Genomic DNA, 20,868 nt, shown 5'->3' on the forward strand with positions numbered 1-20,868 from the left:
TTAATGTTGTCATGACAATCAAAGAAATAGGTTGATATAAGTGTTGCTATATTTTCAAGTCAACTAATAATAACCTGTGAAGCTAGGTCAATCTCATCTTAACTTTTCTATCGCTATTTTGGGTATAGCTAGGTAGCTACCTAGCTAACCACCAAGCTAGCTACCTAGCTATACCCTTGATATGATGTACTTCTAAAGGTAGGAAGATGGTAACCCCCTTCTTAATCCCACTTACAAATATATGATTGCCAGATTGTTTCTTCAATCGGCACAAAACAGATAATACAGTCCTGGTTGGCACCACTGAATTTTAAGTACAGAATTTATAAGTTTTATAGTGAAATAAAAACTACAGACATGCAGACATAAAATGTTCAGCTGACACAATTATTGGCACCCTTTGATTAATTTAAATTAATTCCTCAAACAAAACAAAATACAAATAAAACTCAGTTTTAAGTGTTCAAATGACCTGAATTAACCAACGAATGATGGTTTCAGTTCCAGTTTCTTTTTCACAATGGCGAAGACAAGAGAGCTTTCTCAGAACATCAGAAATGCTATTACAAAATAACATAACAATTCCAAAGGGTAAAGGGCAAATTGTGGAAGATCTGCGAAGAAGAAGAATTCTGTGAAGGTTGGTGCGGATTGCAGAAAAAACACCACAGAAGAAGACATCTAAAGAGCTTCAGGCTGCCCTGGAGCAATCTCGACTGGTAGTTTCAGCCCATACCATACGCTAATAAAACAAGTAGGACTCCATTGTTGAAGGCCAAAGAGGAAACCGCTATTAAGAGAAAGGCAAAAAAAAGGCAAGGCTAATGTTTGTAAAAACTTATAGATAAATCAGACAGATGAAACCAAAGTAGAGCTCTTTGGAAATGCAGTGTATTAATTTGTTTATAAGTAACAAAATGAAGCCCATAAGGAAAAGAACACCCTACTTAAAGTAAAACATGGTGGAGGTTCTATCATGCTGTGGGACTGCTTTGTTGCCTTTGGTACTGGAGTCAATGAATGTATCAAAGGAATGATGAAATCAGAAGATTACCAAGGCATTTTAGAGCGAAATGTATTACCCAGTGTTAGAAAACTAGTTTTGAGGCGAAGGTCTTGGGTCTTTATGGTGGACAACGACCCAAAGCACACATATAGCAGCACAGAAGAATGGTTGAAAAGGAAAAATACCGTTTTAAACTGGCCAGCAAATGAGTCCTGAACTAAATTCCATTGAAAACCTTTGGAGAGAGAGGAAATCTGACGTTGCAAAAAGGACTCCTGCAAACTTAAAAGAGCTTGAACACATAGCAATGGAAGAGTGGCAGAAACTACAAGCAGACATGTGTGGGAAGTTTCTAGATGGCTACAAAAAATATTTAGAGGCTGTCTTTGTTGCCAAATAATAGTGAAAGGTGCCAGTAATTGTGTCTGGGGTACATTTTGTGTCTGTATTATTTCACTATTATGCAAGTTTTGTTTTATTATTATCTTCTGTTCAGTAACCTTGGACATTTTATCAAAATATTTTGATTTTACACAATTGGCTGATTTACATTTATTTTTGAATATATTCTAAATTCTGTAATAAATAATTCTGTAATCCAATAATTTCAACCAGGACTATGAAGGGCATAACACCAGACCTATCTGAATCAATAAACAAATCAAAGATATAGGCATCAATTCAAAGGTCTGAAACCAGAATATTTCTTTGTTATATTGGCACTCTGACTATATTCCTTTAAAGATTGTGGAATTTTAAACCCCATAACAGGTACTCCTGTTAATTCTTCCAAAGCACTGGTTAAGTCTAGTCATACTGTATATTAGATGCTCCTCCTTGCCACATATTCAACAGTCAACAAACACTTTTCTGCAATAACTGGTAATTATGAGCAATCAAGGCATTTATTATCTGTTACTGTTTGTGATTGCCTCTTGCCCCAACAACCCAACTTTTGCAAATTTCTTAGTTTTAGCTAGGGTTAGATTTTTCGTGACCGTGTTATTTTATGCAGATGTATTGCAAAGAGAGAGTCTCACTAATGCTATTAATACTGTAGTTTCACATGGTTTACAGACTCTGGTTCATATGATTATCCCCTTCCCCCTTTCTCCACATCTCTCACATTCCATCTCACTATCTCTTTCTATCTCTCTTATCTCTCTGACTTTGTATTGTACCACTGTCCAGCCCCCACTGATGGCCTGTATTTGTCTGAATCATTGGGGAAGTTGGCTCTGTCTGTAAACACTCATGGATGGGCCCCATTCCACATTAAAATTGAGATCAATGACAGATTAAGAATAGGATTAAGATTGAGGGGAAAGTAGGGTTAAGAAAATTACGGTAAAGTGAAACAGCGAGCAAAGCGAGACTGTGTGGAGCTGTTAAGACTCTGATGAGGCTGCTCTGCTGAATGGAAATGAGAGCCTGCTCTCATTATAACTCTGCTCATTCAACTAAAACAATGAACACAGTTGGGGTTGTGATGTTATTGGGCATGCCCTGACCTTCTTTACAGCAGCAAGAAACTTTCGGACAGGAATACAAAGCATAATTTTATGTTTTTTTGGTTCATAACTCAAAGCGGAAATTAATTAGCTGTCCTGGGACCTTTGATCACGGATACATATTGGTACTCTTGTCATGTGGGGACCCATCAGAACTAGGGCTATGACCCATTTTGGTCCCGGTCCTTGTTGTTTCAAGGAATGAGGTTATAAGGCCATGGATAAAGTAGTTCTGTGGCAGTAGCTGCTGTCTTTAAAACTTCATTTGTACATTGAAGTTGTACAGCAAGGTTTAGATAAGAAAATGTGACAAGTATCAAAGTGAACAGTTTGGAGAAACAAACAGAGCAAGGCAATTTGTCTGAATCCTATTCCATAGGAGAAAAGTGAGAAAATTTCTGCCCTAAGGCTAGAGAACCAGGCTTCTGACTGAAAGGTCGCTGGTTTAATCCCCAGCAGGATAAATCTGTATGGGGAAAGTAAAGAGCAGCAGGGCTCAATCAGTGATTAGTATCAGACAATACATGAAGTTCAGTACACAAAGATAGTATTAACAATGAAAAAACTGATAAATACCTAAAAGATGTATTTAAAGGAACAGTTTGGCATTTTGGGAAATATACTTCACTTTCTTGCTGAGAGTTAGATGAGAAGTCGGGATAGTTTTCTTGTAAATAGTCTGTAATGGAAAATTTTCAGGATTTGTTGAATTTGTCTTCGAGCTGTAAACTGTATGACACACCTGCCAATAGCAAATACCTGTAATAAATAGTTCAGCATTTTGGGAAATAAACTTATTTGCTTTCTTGATGAAAGTTACATGAGAAGATCGATATCACTCTCACGTCTGTATGATACATATGCAACTAGATCCAGGAGACAGTTAGCTTAGTTTAGCTACACTGGAGGCAGGGGATAACAGCTAATTCCCTGTAAAACCAATACCTATAATCTTTACTTTTCTCTTTATGTACAGATTACACAAACAGGGTACAACCTGTTAATTTGTGAGCCTTATATGTGGCTGAGCCAAGCTAGCTGTGTCCCCCAGTTTCCAGTCTTTACTCCTGCTGGCTGTAGTTTCATAATTAGCATACAGACATGATATTGATCTTTTCATCTAACTTTCAGCAACAAAGCGAAGAAATTTATTTCCCAAAATGTTGAACTATTTGTTTAAGGTACTTTTCATTGCCTCTACTGGGTTATGTTGTACAACAGGCACAAAGCTGAAAAAGAGAGATATGAGCAACAATTGTGATAAATGGCTGCAGAGAAAAAGCAGCCTCAGAGAGTGGGTTACTGTCTCTGAGTCAGTGAATGAAGTTGTCTGAAAAGAGGTTAGGTTAAGTATCTTGTTGACAGTTGACCTTGGAACAGATCAGTGATGTTGCACACTGACATTATGGTCAATAACTGTAATTTATGTACAGTATATGTGTATAATGTGAATGTGTGGAGGGGAGGTTTGGATCCTGTTAACATATATTCTGGAGCAGATCACCTGTTTTTCTACAAGTGTCAAGGCAGCGATGGTTGAGTTTGTTAAGATGGAGAGAGAAAACACAAGAGTGACAAAGAAATGGTGTGAGATGAAGAGATGACGATGGAGAAAGAGAAGAAAAGAGAATAACATGGGAGTAAGAGAAAAAAAATAAAGTGAGAGAAACAGTAAGAGAAAGAGAGAGAGCGAGGCACACACACACACACACACACACACACAGAGAGAGAGAGACTGAGAGAGAGAGACTGAGAGAGAGAGAGAGAGAGAGACAGAGAGAGAGAGAGAGAGAGAGAGAGAGAGAGAGAGATTTCTGCATTATGCCAACAATACTGACAGACAGCCTGAGAGAGCAGGGAGGCTGAACTAGAGGGAAAAACACACACACAAACCTGCTCCTCCTCATATGCTTATAAGCTTACTTGTGTACAATGTGAATGGAGCTGCTAAACATGCCTGTGTTTGTAGATTATGCGTGCAAGAGGATACATGAGCTGAATCAGTGAAGAACCAATCCTATTAGTCTTGATGACAGTCTTCTGCTGAGGGCAGTATGATCACAGTATGAGTGCCACAGCTGTTTACCTAACTCATCTCACACTGCTGATAAGTCACGCTAAAAAGAAAAAAGAGAAAGAAGACAGGCAGGGAAGGTAATGAACACATCAGTTTCTCTGCTGTCATATATTATGGTGATAAGGGTCTCTCTCCTCTTGTATAATCCTACATTTTCAAGTTGCACTAGTAGTGATTTGTATGTTCTAGAGCCACTGTAACAGCCTAATAGACCTACAATGAACAGATTGTCATATATCACTAAATGGAATCTTAAACATAAACAGAAATAACCTGATGGGTGGGCCAAATGTTTGTCACATGTTTATCCTAATTGTAATAGAAACAGTGTGTGTTTATACAGCACTAATGACTGGGAATGGCTAGCACTTTGTTTGGTTAACACTTTATATTTCTTTGTTTAATCCATACCAAAACTTAAGTGTAAAAACGATAAATTATAGTTTTACAGAGGAATACATGCTGGACTTTGGGTTGCTAGCAGTAACTTCCTGAACTCTAGTCATCATCATTAAGTTGCTAGGCATCTATTTGAGATTTTTAAATAGATTTTCAATTTGAATAAAACCACTGATTTTTATATAGATTAAAACAAATAAAATATGATGTATCGATTGGTGAGCTCTAGAATTGCCAGTAGACAGATAACAGACTTTTTTTTACCTTAGGACTGAGCCAGGCTAGCTGTTCCCATTTCCAGTCTTTATGCTAAGCTTAGCTAACCGGCTTCTATAGCCTTACAGTCACAGTAAAGACATGATGGTGGTTTTGTGTAAATCTCAGCCAGAAAGAAAATAAGAATATTTGCCAAAATTTCGAACTATTGCTTTAAGTTGTATCTACAACACAGTAGAATGTTGAATCACATTTTGTGTTATGTTAGTTCTTTCACAGTTAAACATTTTCTAAAAGTCCATATCACCTGAGACTGACTTAACTGCCATGTTTCAGTAAAATTCAACTCATTCAACTTATTCTGTTGTAAGGAATTCATTTTGTAAACTATTGCACTGACAATACAAGAGAAAGGAGAATAGACATATGGTACATTATTGAATTAAGTGCTTCATAAAGAAATTGCAAAAATTGCCTATGCAGGTACCACAGTGAACTTTGAAACCCTGATTATGCTACAGTGTGTTGGATGGGTGATACTAGTAGGCAAACATGAACATAGGCTCACCTAGTCCAGCCCCCCCATTCCTGTGGTCGACTAAGACACCAAATTCTTCCCTTAATGAAGCGCTTGTTTGTGGTATGAGCATGTCTCTGCCCAAAAAATTTATGATGACATCTATTCTCCTGAATGCAAAAGTTTATTATTTTTTATGCTTTTACAATAGTTTCACAGCTTTGGTTTTGAGTAAACTCATGATTATCTGCTGTCACCATATAATGGATGAACATGCTAATATGATGTCTTTGATTTACTCCTTAATGTAGAGCAGTGATCAGAGCAAAATCATCATTAAAACAGCATTTTAGAGTGCAGGCTGTTGTACTGACAATTACTAAGAGACGAGACTTATGGATACTTTATCACTTTATTTGAATGCAAAGCCTCAAACAAACATGTAACGAACCTTAAATTCAACTTGCTAGAGCAGCTCCCATTTTACCAGCCGCGACAGGGTATTATTTTCACCTAGTGAGTCTGTAAGTGGTGTGTGGTGGAGATGAACATGAAGGCCAAGTTCGGGGATGAGCTTGGTCTGACCAATAATTACTGAATAATCATAATAATGTAGTAATGACTACTGAGTACTCATTAGTCGCAACATCAATATCTTGACAGCCGTTGTGGTGTGTGTAATCCCATGGCAAGATTTTCTTTTAGATTTTCTAGTTTCTTTTGACTTTGTATAGTAGTGGGACCTCTTTGGAAGCTTGAGGAGAGAAAGTTTTTTATTTTCACTGACCTTGTTAGTTGGCTCGCATGGGAAGCAGCCACCAGTAGGCATAGATAATTTGTCTAACCACTTATCTGTAATCACTGTGAATCATTACAAAGTTAGGTCGTGTAGATGTTTAGCCTAAGCTTAGCAGAAACTTTTGAAGCTAGTGGAAACATGCTTGCTAGCTATGTCAAGCCACCTTCCAACAACAAAGCTGTCCTACTGCATTTACATATTGTTTCTTGTGTATTTAACAGGCCACATTTAGATCCAGTAAGGTAGACAATGTGGTTTAACACACTGGTTCCATTTACTGGTCAGTAACAGCCAAGCCTGTTGACTGCATGCTGTACTATTAGCTTTCCAGCTTTTCCTCACTTTTCTAACCCTGATCAAAATCCAACTCAGAAATATTAGGAAATATAATACTACTTGGCTAGCTAACAGGTAAAACATGCCAGTTGTTGGAGGACATATGTTCGCTGTATTGATGGAGGATAGCTGTTTCCCACTGCTTCCTGTCTTTGTGCTAAGCTGGGACCTTTTTCTGAATACACAGGGATGAAATTGATATTGATACTTTTATAATAAAACAGCAAACGAGCAAATTACTGTACTTAAAATTACAAAGTATTCAATATTTAATTTTCAAATTGATCATGATACAGTACTGTACAGCATTATTATCGTAAACCAAAGGTCAACTCTAGAATTAATTTCACATCAGATTGAGTATTTCTCAATTTTACAACCACATTTCCCACAAACTCTGCGGTAAAATTATCTGATGCTATTCCAGCAATTTATTGATGATGAGACTCTTAAGACTATTCTTCATTAGTTTTACCTGGTTTCTGTTATCTGCTGATGTCTTTGCCCATAAAGCTGTTTCCTTCTCTGTCCATGGTCCTTGGTGACTCTCTTTAGTGGTTAGTGGTCTCTCGCTCTTTCTGTTTTTTCTGTCTAATTCTGTCAGTAGCATTCCATCAAATTGAAATATTCTATTTGATGCTTTAATTGTGTTAAATGTATATGAATTTCACCAAAACTCAGCTTGACATATTATCTTTACAAACTCTGGGGTTTCTGCCAGAATTTAAAATATAGTTCTGTGGGTGTGTGGGTGTTTCATTAAAAAACATGATTTTTTATTGAACCCACAGATAATTTTGGCAGGGTTGAGACAGAAAAAAGGACACTCTGGCAGGTGTAAATGCTGCAAAACTTAAGCTTATCTATGCTTCGGAGGATCATGCTTGGATAAGGGTAGGGTAGGAGCTCATGCACAAGGGGGCCTTGAATTATTTTTGGGGAGGAACAGAGTGTCCTTGTTTAAAGTAGGGTGCCACTTTATGCATGCTTAAAGCAGATAAACCCAGATCTCAATACAAAAAATACTTGAATGAACTTATTTAATGAGTTCAATCGGAGTAACAGAGAGAAAAACAAGGCTAAGACTGTTACGCTCTGGCCTAGGCATGCATGAGTCAAAGATAAGAACCAGAAGAAGAAAGCGATATTGGATGCAGTAATAGCAATTTATTGCTACACAGTGAATGTTATTCAGAGTACCAGGGAGCATTATATACAGTGAGTGAAGCTTGACTTCAGGGTAAACCAAAGGCCAAATAATAAACAAATCCCAAACTAGCTTCCCGGCCAGTGTTCTACCTCAGCTCAAAATAAACAAAAGAAACAAACAAAAGGACATTTACTAAGCCTGACCTCCTAATCTAAAACAGTGTTTAAACAAAAATGGCAATTTACCCCTACTGCTTCTTGCTATATCTGAGCTATTTACAAACTGTACAAAGTAGCGGCAGCATTAACGCTAGCGGCAAGTAAAAACACAAACAAAGGCTATACGAGGCAAGATGTACGAAAAAACGTTATCGCTGGAGGCAAAGCTAATAGTAACAAACTATAGCTGTGTAGCTCAGTGAACTTACACACAAATTTCACAAAGTTTTCACAACAATTTCAAAGACTGGAGGACGAAGGGGGAACGAGGCACTGCTGTCAACATCAAGCCTCAGCATGTTCTTGGAGAACTTGGACACTAAATAGACTGACCTGTTGACCAGCCGATCTGCAGCAGCCACTTCACTGGAGGGCGACCAGTTAGCATTGGTACTGGTACCTGCCATATCATCACAACAAAAGAGAGCTCTTACTTTCCTCCAAAAAAATTTCTAAAACACTAAATATATACAAGATAAATATGGCTGGGGCCATTAGAAAGAGTCTATAGCCATGCTAGCGGCTCTGTGAGGCTATTGGCACAGTGGTGCATTGAGTTAAATGCTAATTTACTGTGTTAGTATCTTAATGTTTGAGCGTTAGCACTAAACACAAACTACAGCAGGGTGATGGAAATGTCATTAGTTTAACATGTATTTGGTCAAAAACCAAAATATTGGACAAATAAAGTTTTTGACCTGACGTTGACACTAGAGGAATGTTAAAAGTTTCCCCACAGTAATAACAATTCTTCCTGAGGGGTCATGAATGTCTGTACCAACTTTCATGGCAATCTGTCCAATAGTTATTGAGGTATGTTGACACTGTCCTCCTGTAAAAAAATTATCCCATAGGTCGACTGTGCAAGCAGCTTATAATGACCCATAGTTACGTTTTATTGTTAGGCGACCTCTAGTGGCTGTAGTAATTGTGATGGAACAAAGGAGGAAGTCAGGTGATGTAGTATATAGAACAACAAAGTCTGCTTCAGGAGGAGATTGAGGTGATTGGTTGGGTTAAAAGAAACACAGGACTTTCACACGGGAAACTGTTTGTTTCTCAGTGTGAAACTGATGAATGTTGTCATTGTTGATTCTTTTGTCCATGACGGTTCCAAACCCTAACCGTGTTTTTTCATCTAACCTTAAGAAAGCACATATTTAACACAAACCACCATCTTTTCCTAAACCTAACCAAGAAATTTTGTGCCTAAAACTATCCAAACTGTGACCGATCCACAACCATGTGTTTATTATTGTTAACATGACAACAAATATCTGGTATGCCTGCTGCTGGAACACCCCTATGGGTTGTAATATTGTTACCATGACAGTGAAGGTCTGTTATGCCTGCCACTCGTATGTTCCTATGGGACCTAGTATACGGTAGTTTAAGTTGGAGGACTTTTTGGACATTTCAGTAAAAGTGTCAACCTGCTGGTGGAGAGGAAAAGGAAGAAAAGTCAGGGGGACCATCAAAGTTATTAGGATTCATCCTCTGGGGACCATGAATATCTGTACAAAATTTCATCCCATCCATCTTGTAGTTGTCCAAAGTATGGACTGACCAACCAACTGACCAACACTAACATTCCTTGAACCGTTCCGCTAGCATGGCCAAAAACAGTGACTCCACTAAGAAGTTGGACTCACGCAATTGATCCAGAGGGCCACTAAAAAAATTATTTTTTGTGCCATGCTGCTTTCAATTCATTTCAATAAATACAATTTGAGGCAAGCGAGTTTGCAAACATAAATACAGTACATGTTCATATTCAAAAATTTATTCAAACACATAAAGGCATTCTCAAAAAACAAATATGACAATGTTTGAAGGAGTTGAGACATAAAGCAATTGATGGCAGTGGATAATCTATAGCTTGCAGTGCAAGTATATTTATCAGTTTATCCACAGGGAAAACCGGCAATTTCTTGTACTGTGGCAGTTCGTAAGTCTAATGGCCTCTGGAAATAAAACCAAACACCCTTTTATTTGTTTTAAATTTGTTTTAACAGATTCCTCTAAGCTGATGGAATCAGCTTACAATAGAATTAGAGGGCATGTGTAGGGTCAATGATTAAGCTGTGCAAGGGATCTTTTGTGTTTTGCCAATAATCTTAGAACTGAGGTTAAAACACCTTGCAATCAGTTCTTGTCCTATTGACAAAGGGAAGTAAACTGGCAAATAAATAAAAGAAGTTAAAATATTTTGAATAAGAAGAATAAAATGTCTCTATTCTCTGATCTATTCCAAAAGACTTTAGTTTACAGTACATAGGCAATCTGTGCTTCATCTGTTATACTCTGACTTTTCTATTATGCATGAGATAAAGCACAATGATTGCAATTATCTCCCTACTGTACATTAAGAAATAGTCAAAGCATAACATTTATAATAGATTTAAAAGTAATAGCATGTTTTTCAGTGTCTAAGATCAATTCTTTGAAACAGAAACAGCTTTAGGTGCTCACCATACTGCTGAATCTTCTCAGCAAGAATTCATTTGGTGAATTTGGCGAGTAACAAAGTGGTGATGCTCTGAATATTTGACACAGCAGTTCAGGTAGTTGATGCAGGTTGTTGTTTTTTTGGATGATAGCAGAAATTCAACTTCACAGGACAGCTTAACTTTACTGTACATACAGTTCAAGCCTGGCCTATAAACCAGCTCTTAGCAGCTCTGACACTCTACACACACACACACACACACATACACACACAGAATGTCTAACCCAGATTTAGACAGCAGCATAGCCCAGGAAAGGAGAGCCTCTCTCTCTCTTTCTCTCTGTGTGTCCCAGAACAGAACAGCAGGGTATTTCCTTGTGGAACACCAGGAGAAGCCCTGAGAGGTGAAACACTGTTACAGGATAATTGCTGCTGATATTCTTTCTCTGAGCTAAATGAAAGCCCAATGGCAGAGTGTTTCAAGGATGATGTGGGTCTTTCTCTAACTTCCTGAAGTGTGTGTGTTTCGAAAAACGTTTCTTAATATTCATCCAGCTTCTTAAAGATGATTTGTGAGATCCATGCCAGGAGGCAGAGGTCAAAGGTCACCTCCAGAGCAGAATCCTGGAAGTTCTATCCTGAAGTTCTTTGTCAGCTATACACATACCTGATGTTACAGTAAAGCACGGATTTGAATGTGTGTGTATGATACCAGACTGATGTGCCTTGATCACTGTTGTCATGTGTGCTGATGTAACTAAAGTAGCATTAGGCTACCTGTGATTAGTTAGTACTAGATAAACACACCAGTGACTCACTATGCTTTGTAGATGGAGCCATTCACTGCAATCCTGTGAACTCGTTTCATCAGCAGGCCTAAAGCCCAAAACACTCTCTCTTGGTTGATGGCTGTTACAACCTGCTACCTGAAAACATGAATTCTTAAACACACAAACATGCACACACAAACACATACACACACACACACACACACACAAACACACACACACACACACACACACACACACACACACACACACACACACACACACACACACACACACACACACACACACACATACACGAAGACACACACGTTTTGTACTTCTATTTTTGTGAGGACGCTCGTTGGCATAATGCATTCCCTAGTCCCTTACCCTAACCTTAACCATCACAACTAAATGCTTAACCTCAACCCTTACCTTAACCCTAACTTAAGCCTATTCTAACCTGAACCCTAAAACCAAGTCTTAACCCTTAAACAGCCCTTTGAAGGTGTGTCAGAAAGTGAAGACAGGCCAAAATGTCATCACTTTACCAAAATGTCCTCACCCCAATGGTCTATAGCTCAAACTGGCCCTCTCAATGTGTAGCCATAAAAATACACAAGATCGAATTATAAACAGTGTATTTATCTGATCTAAAGTAAGCTGCAAATGTTAGCATGCCTGGCAACTAGCTTCGACCTACACTAGTAACTTAACTTAACTTTCAAAGCCAAAGGGATATCATTAGCTAACTAGATTATTTTATGGGGGACTTACATTAGACAAATTCCCTTTTCAGGACTTGAAGATCCATATGAAAGACTAGATGCTACCAGAGTTTAGGAGCTATCAGAGTTTAGATTAATGTTACTCAAAATAGTGTCACCTTTGCCAAATCATCAGTCCTCAATCTCAAAACCTTTTCCCTTGTTAAAGTGAAACATACTGTATGAATTGAAAATACAAACAATACAACAAAATTTTAACCTCTGTGTTGCTTGTCCAATAATTTTTTGCTATAGTAAGCATCCAAACTGGGTGCAATTAATTACAGATTTTATTTTGATACTGTACTATAATACTAGGGCTAACTGGCTCTACCCTTTTAGGACAAAATCATGTAATACATTGCCATTGTCTAGATATTTTTACAGGATTCTCCTTTTAAAGCAAATCAGCTAGAAAAAAAAAAGTTGTCTGTAGATAGTTTCCAGCCAACTCAAGAAGTTAGCATCAGTTAATTACATAATGCTTATACTGTAAAAACTGCTAGCAACACATTGCCACTTCAGCTGCCATAAGCCACGGTCATCAGCTAGAAATGAGAAACCTGCCTTTGTTTACTTCTGTATGAATCTGGTAATCATTCATTGATGTTGAATATGTAACACCTTTTATCTGTATCTTCTTTTGTCCATTTCAGTCTCTCCCTGTTCCTTTCTCCATTGCACACTCACCCTCTGTACCTCTCCTTTGTCACACTCCATCTCTCTTTCCTTTTCTCTCTTCTTGCCCATCTGCAAACTCTTCCTCTTTTTTCTTTTGGACAGGATGTTGTGTTGTATAATCAAGCCCTATTTGAACAGGGAGCTTTTTTCTTTCTCCAGGCAGTTGATTCATCCAGAAACAGGTTGTTCCTGGGGAAGAAAGGAGTGGGACAGGAAGTTGTGGAGGGAAGGATGAAAGAGAGAGAGAGAGAGAGAGAGAGATTAAAGGAGTCTTTCGTGTTGTGTTGTGAGTACCAAGGTGAGAACAGGTTGTGCCAGATTAGCAAGAGTGTGTTTGCATGGGAAGCAATTTATTCTCGACATGTAAACCTTGTAAATATTGCATTTCTGTATAAAATTTTACATGTGATTGTGTGATGTGATTGTGTGATTGTGTCAAATGAAAAACTAAGGCAGTCTTCTTTCCCTCTTTACCCATAAATGTGTGTGAGTGGCATGCACTCACACACATTTATGGTGTTGAGTATATTGTGGGCCTGGCATAGCAGTGGTGGCAAAAAGTGCAGAGAGAGGTAAAAAGAAACAGAGAGGCAGACAAGAAAAAATCAATAGCCATTGACATGCAACACTGCATCAAGACTGTTACTGTCCAGCTAGAAAAGAGAGGGCGGGAGAAAGAGAGGGAGGGAGCGCTGGAGAGGCTATTGTACATGAGTCGAGAGCCCTTCGAAAGACAGAGAAAGATAGGCAAATTGAAAGAGAGAAACTAAAGTGAGAAGAGGGTTGTAATTGAGAGAAAAGATCTATTTGATATAACCACAGAGAAAGAAAGAGAGGTTGGGACAAGAGGCAGATGAAAAGGGGATTGTGATAAAGAAGGAAGGGACAACTAGGGAGAGGCAGAAATAAAAGAAAGAGTTAGAGAGATATGAAAAGGAGGCTGTAAAGGAGCAGTTAGAGAGATGGAGATGTGAAAAACCCTCCAACGCTGTAGTAATTGTCCTCACGTAGCCACTGTGTGAGGTACAATGCAATATGTAGATGCCTACATACTGTGCGTGTGTGTGTGTGTGTGTGTGTGTGTGTGTGTGTGTGTGTGTGTGTGTGTGTGTGTGTGTGTGTGTGTGTGTGTGTTTCTAAACCTCTGACTCAGGTGTCTTTTATATTGAGATTAGTCAGCCATAACAAGACACAATAGAACAGATAACTCAAATATAAATGAAGCTGTGTATACCGCATCTTCTTTTAATAACAATACCGAAAAATAAATGCTTCATATGGGCACATCAGTGATGTGATTTTATGTAAGTGTATTATTTAAGTTCCATAACCACAGGAGGAAAAGGTCCTGAGTCTTACTAGGGTCTACAGTGATTACCTAAACATTGTGTCCAAGTTTTTATCCAAAGTTTTATCCACCAAAGAGAATGAGAAAAGAATAGTGACATACAAACGATGTATGGCAAAGATACTATACAAGCCTGCTTTAATGCAATATACAGTATTCACATTAAATCCACATCTACACTAGCCTTCTTAACCTCTTAATCACTGATCACATCTCAGATTTGTTCAGTGATTCATATAAATCCGGTGATATGCACACTGATGGTTTTTTTCTGCTGGTTTGAGAGTGTAGTTGGTGAGATTAAGAATGTCATCTTTTCACATAGCTGGCTTGTGGCATAGCATTCACAAAAAATGGCAACAGAAAAGTTGCTACAAGCATGGATATGATCAAGATAGCTGTACAAGTTGTTCTAAACTGAAACATAAATAATGATAAGTTCAATTTTCCCTAGCAACTGCTACTGTAGCTTCTGTGTCAAATGAAAATGCCCCCTCTGCTCCCAATAAGAAATAGACTAATGTGAGCACAATGTCAGGCTGAGTGTAAGAAGTTGAACAAAACAGCAATTCAATCTAACTATTAGGCTACATCCACACTAAGCTGATTAAATTTGAAAACACTGTATGATAATTATGTGTGTCCAAACAGGTTTACATAAAATTCTCCATTTACACTGCATGCCCAAATATATAGACAACATCTAACTTTCTTCTTCCTCCTCCTCCAGCAATCGGACAGACAGCCTGGTTACTAACCTGCATTTATCCACTACACCTTTCAGCTATATCGTGCTTTATTACAGCGGAACTCATCATTTGGTTGTTCTTAATACATGTTTTCTGTGTTGTCAGACAACTAGATAATGATTCAATTACAGTTTTTAGAAGCTACCTGTTAACCAGGCAAACATTAACTGCTGCACTCCTGTTATTAAATGCTGATCTAATCACTACTTTATGGTTGCAAATTTGTCTGGAAAAATCAAATAAGTCATAAATAAAGCTGAAGGGCCAAACTTCTGTTGTGTTTGGCTCGATTGACATGTAAAACGAATGATCACAGAGTGAGTTAGAGGACACACAAAGCTATTTTCCCTATTGCCACACAATTCCAGACTATCCCAGACCAACTCCTGAGATCGTCTTAAGAAACAGGGTTAGAAAAACGCCAGCTTAATGTAGATGAAAGGCCAAATGTAGAGAAAAAGATGAGTTGTCAAATTTGCTTAATGTGGCCTGACACTAACTCTAGTCCACCCTGTCTAGTTGATTGGTTGTGGGTTAGACAGTGAAGGTTACCACCTTGTTTTCAAAAGTGTCCCAACCAAGAGCCCTTTTGTATACTTGTGAGAACAAACAGATTCCTCAATATGCGTACAGTTAGCTGAACTTCAACTTTTCTTCCAACCATCAAAGGAATGGGTTAACATTGCAAAGTATTGCATCACCCTTTGGGCAACAAACACAAGAATCCAATACAAAGTTAATGCAGGTGAAATGGTTGTGCTCTGAGGGTCCTGTGCATGTTGAGTAAACCAGGGTTCAACCAAAAATACTCCTCTATCAGTGAAAAAGTGAAACACTGTGGTTCACTATAAGCAGTTTTATTGTTCCAAAGGTCAGTTCCTGTTTTTTCTTTCACCTACGGTATTTTTAGACAATGGTTTTCTATTCTGTTCTGTTCCTTAACTTGTTCCAACCTGCTGTACTTTGTTCTTAAAGATATTGGTTTTGGACACCACAGCCAATGATACTGCTTCTATTCTTTTCTCATTTTAAATGTTATAAGTTAATGTTTGCCTTATTTATTGTACTTGTTCTACTCTATTCCCTGTTGTCTGTGTGTCAGGACGGCCCATGCGCAAGGTAAAGCAGAGGCAGCGCTAGGAGCAGCACAGAAAGCCCAGGATGAGAGTCGTATGGCCAGGGTTACTGCCAAGCAGTTCTCCCCTTCCTTCCAGCACCCAGGAAATGGTGAGCGCAAACATTCACCAAAAATCACAGCACACACATATATACCCATATGCAGTAGATGTCCATAACCTACGAAGGCAACACAGCAAAGCAGACTCATAGACGAGTGCGTGTGCGTACATGTGTGGGAACAAACAAAATACATTCGTGTGTGTGGGTGTATATGTGTGTGGGTTGGTGATAAAGGTCATTGCCACCACCCTCCAGCTTTGTGTTTCTGCCTTTGTCACTCACATCTGTACAGCACTGCAGGTAGCCAGCCAACAAGAACAGTGACACACGCACACACACTGACTTCATGACACTTATTGTACGCTCCCACACATACATACCTGAAATGACAGTGATTGTTCTTTTGCCATCTCTTCTGCTTTCAGCAGCTGTTTGTCCCTGTTATTGTGAGGACATCTATGTCAATAAGCATCAATGTTGACATTTTGCAACATTTCTGTTGATATCCTGAACATCTACCCTACTACTCTACTGTTTCCTTTGCATATGTTTGCAGATAAAAACTAAGGGACTGTACAAAAAATTATTAGGGGGGAACTTTTTTTCTCGTAAATTTACGACTTTAATCTCAGGACTTTGAAGAGACATTGCCGTGAGTTGGGCCTATTCAGAAGAAAACAATATAATGATTTGGATGAGTTGATAGCTTCGGGAACCAAGACACAATTGACAGATGCAGGGATATCGCTGGTTACATTTAGGGTCTCAACGGTATGAGATCTTCAGGGTATGATAACTGTCTCAGAAAATATCACGGTTGGTATTTCACTATTATTATTGTTATTATTATTATTATTATTATTATTATTATTATTATTATTATTATTATTATCAGTTACAATTACCCTTAAAGAAATGATAACAGAAGGGTTTTTTTAGCTAAAGCATGTTAGTTTGCATGTTAGCACCAGTGGTCTAGGAAGTATTCACATCCTTTAGTAAAAATTACTAATACCACACTGTAAAAGTACTCTGTTACAAGTAAAGGTCCTGCATTGAAAATGTTGAGAAAAGTATGTTAGTATTATCACAAAAAAGTGCTCAGTGCAGAAATGTCCCCTGTGACTGTTATACTATTAAATAATAAATCAATAGATTATTATTACTCATTCATTAATGTAAAAGCAGGATTTTACTGTTGTAGCTGGTGGAGGTAGAGCTCCTTTGAACTATTTTGTATCCAACTGCAGCTAATGATCATTATTACTAAATATGTTTATTATGGATTAATCTGCATATTATTTTATCCATTAATCTATTGATTATTTTTTTTGTAAAAATTCTGAAAATAGTGAGAAATGCTCTAAACGATTATCAAAATCGTTGCCAGTTCACTGTAGCCGGGAAAGCTCGTTTGTGTATTTCTCTACGGGGTCTGATTGGGGTCAGTGTGTGTCTGTTTGTAAATCAGACAGTGGGGATTATTTCGATAGCGCATTTTATGATCAACGTTTAAAACGTTCACATCTTTTTTCTTCAGTGATTAAAGTCATAAACGGGAAACATACTTTTTTTTCTGAAGATGGGTGAACATGTTCAATGTGTCTTTTGGGAGCAACTTTGCGTCCACATTTTTTGCGAAAACTGGATATCCCTACTCTAGGACAACCCGAACCATCGGGTCGGTCACTGAGGGTTGAAACATGGTTGTAATTGGCCTCTGGGCCCAGTACCAGAACGCGCATGCAGCACGCCATCATCGTACAGGCACACAGAGAGGAAAAGAAACAGACACGGCTGGTAAAAACTTCATGGATTTTTTGACGGTCCCACGGATTTGTGCCTGTAGTCACGATGGCCAGTCTGACCATGCATCCTTACTAGAAGTGACTTGGTTACGTGAAGTGACTTGGTTCACGGCAACGTCTCTTCAAAGTCCGGATATTTATGATAATATGGCTAGCTATTTTGTTCTAAAATCATGAGTATTGCCTTATTGCTGAATCCGATTACAAAGCATAATTTCATTAGGTCATCCACTGCAGGCACAATACACGGCAAGCAGCAGTGTCTGTGGTGTGGTGAGGTTGACCAAACCTTGCAAAGTGAGGCAATGTGATTCCTTGACAAACAGACAAACCCTACGAGTTTTTTGTCGTGAATTTCGGAGTTTAATCTCAGAGAATATCTGCGCTTTTTCTTGCAAATGTTTGACTTTATAAATTCAGAGAATATTCAAGTTTTTTTTCGTACATTTGAGATTTTTTTTTCTCGTAAATATACGACTTCAATCTCGGAAATTCTGAGTTTTTTCTCAGAATATTACCCCCCTACCCCAGATCTGTAGAATCTTTTAATTTTTTTTTAACCTACAATGGCCATAATACACCGTCGTAGATTTTCCAAACATTATTGATGTTTTGGGATGGTACAGCTTTTTTTTTTTCATACAGTCAACTGAGATTATTTGTATGTAAATATCGTGTTTGTACTGACACTTATTGTGCTGTCATGACTTTCAAACAAGGAATAAGCTGTGATGACTGTGCAGCTTTATAGCCTCTTCGCCTCACTCCTTCGCTAAATGTCTGTTGTCTTTCTGATGTCATCCCTCTTTTGCAGGTATGGAGGTGCAGCGTCCCAAACGTCAGGTGTCCAGTGAGGTGGAGGGAGAGGGGTTGTCGAGTAGCGCTGGCACAGCCGATAGCCCTGATCTTTACATGAAGAGTGCAGCTTCTGACGATCCCTCTAACGACGCCGCCACCCCTGACCTCAGCCCCCCTTCTTCCTCACCTCCTCACACCCCGCCTCCCCCTGCCCGGCAGTCCCAGCGCAGCAAGAGTGCCCGCTTCCATCGGCAGAGCGCCGTGGACCACGGAGACAGGGGGAAGGAGGGAGGAGAAGGGAGTGAGAAAGGTGATGGAGGAGGGAAGAAAGAGATCCAAGTCTTGATGGAGGGAGGTAGTGGAGGAGGTGAAGGCATTGGAGGGGGAGGGAAGGGGGAGTATCCGGGTGCCAACAGCTGGGGCGAGGACAAGAGGAGAGGGATGTTGTCAAAAGGGGGAGGTGAGGTCAGTGGGCGAGGAGTGAGTCGGACCAACGGACACAAACACAGCTCCTCCAATCACAAGTCACGGGAGCATGGCTCATCTAATCACAGACAGGCCAGAGGGTACAGGTGGACAGAGTCGTCCTCGTCTGCCTCTTGGACGTCTGGGCACAGGGGTGTGCATGGCAGGGGAGGTCGGCTGCTGGAGCAGGACGAGGAGAAAATTAGCAACTACGAGATGGAGATGAAGCCTTTACAGCCCAGAGACTCCACTACCCACAAGCCCCATGGGCATGGGGAGGAGAGGCATGGGCACAGTCACACTCACGGAGAGGGGCGCTCACACGCTTTGCAGCGACAGAGACATAAGAACCGTGACGGGAGGGAGGTGAGGGAAGGAAGGGAGGGGAAAGAGGGGGGTAAAGACTCAGTGCACAAGCTGGACAGACCGGGGGAGAAGATGGACTCACGACCTTTGCGCCGGGACCTCACCCTCTCCCCCCCTCTGAAGTCCTCACCCATCACACAGGAGCAGCAGGACCACAGCCTCACAGAGTGCAAAGGCAACTCGGTAAGACTCATACTGCACTGACTAATACAACTCTGCTATACAAATACAACACTTAACCAACTCACAAAGTTGGCTTTTGTGGCTTTCAATCTCTGTTAATGTGCTGTGTAAAACTGTTACAATTATGAGTGTGTTGACACAAACTAGGACAACACAAAACTCTAAGCCCTGTGAATATTTCCAAGTTTAAAAACAAAACCTACAGGATTAATTAGTTTTTAGTTTTTTAGTGTACTGTTATGGGTAATGCTGTGGCATGGCATGAGTAGAGAGCCAGACAGCTTCCATTTTGCTGAAGTGTCCTTCAATAAGACACTGAATCCTTATCAGCTGCAGGGCTGCTGTTCTATAGCTGTATCTCACCTCTGACCTCCTTGTGGAGAGGGCCAGGAGTCAAATTTTTCTGAGGATCAAGAGGTTTTTCCACAGTGAAGTTATTTTATTTCTTACATTTCTTAAACAGCTACCAAAATATGTTAAAAAAAAAAATCATATATTTTCAACTGCAGTGGTAATGTTTTCATCCCATGTAAAATATAAGGGTCTGTCAATAAATATTGTAGTTTGACTATTGGTTTTTTTTTTTGCTAAAAATAATCTTAGTTCTATATATTCTATAGCCCCTTACATAGAAGGCACCTCAGCATGGTTAAAAGGTGAAACTAAGGCCTAATGTAATGTGTGTAGCAGACATACATTGCATAATATAAAGTAGTACATACATGGAATCACACAAATACCGTAATAAATTGAATTTTGTAAGCAACTGATCACATAACAATGTGAAATTTAATAATTACTGAATACTGAATGTTGAAACTTAAATATTACTAATTCATGTGATTTGAATATTCCCTTTGAAATGTCCATAATTTAATTTCTAGTTGTATAATTTCAATACCCTTTTCTTTTGACAGGGGTTCACAAACTCAGAAAAGACAAAATTTAAATGTACAGAGTTTTCAGTCACTCTTGGCATTATGTGACTGTCAGAACATAACCTGATTAGAGAGAGGTGTGATCAGTTCCATTAAGACTCATTTGCTTATCCTTGGTGGCCTATATTTTCAGGTTTGAAT

General features: G+C 39.0%; 1 protein-coding gene across 2 annotated transcripts in view; it reads left to right on the forward strand.

Annotated features, from left to right (window-relative positions):
- The window catches only part of jph3b (junctophilin 3b), a 59,110-nt gene that overhangs the window by 25,511 nt on the left and 12,731 nt on the right, over positions 1–20,868 (forward strand). For both annotated transcript variants that reach the window (XM_040132765.1, XM_040132766.1), the window contains 2 exons: positions 16,093–16,217; positions 18,792–19,789. In XM_040132765.1, the coding sequence (XP_039988699.1) occupies positions 16,093–16,217; positions 18,792–19,789 (1,123 nt within the window). The remainder of the gene's footprint in view (positions 1–16,092; positions 16,218–18,791; positions 19,790–20,868) is intronic.

Source organism: Xiphias gladius, chromosome 8 (genome assembly GCF_016859285.1).
Source record: "Xiphias gladius isolate SHS-SW01 ecotype Sanya breed wild chromosome 8, ASM1685928v1, whole genome shotgun sequence".
Taxonomy (NCBI): Eukaryota; Metazoa; Chordata; class Actinopteri; order Istiophoriformes; family Xiphiidae; genus Xiphias; species Xiphias gladius.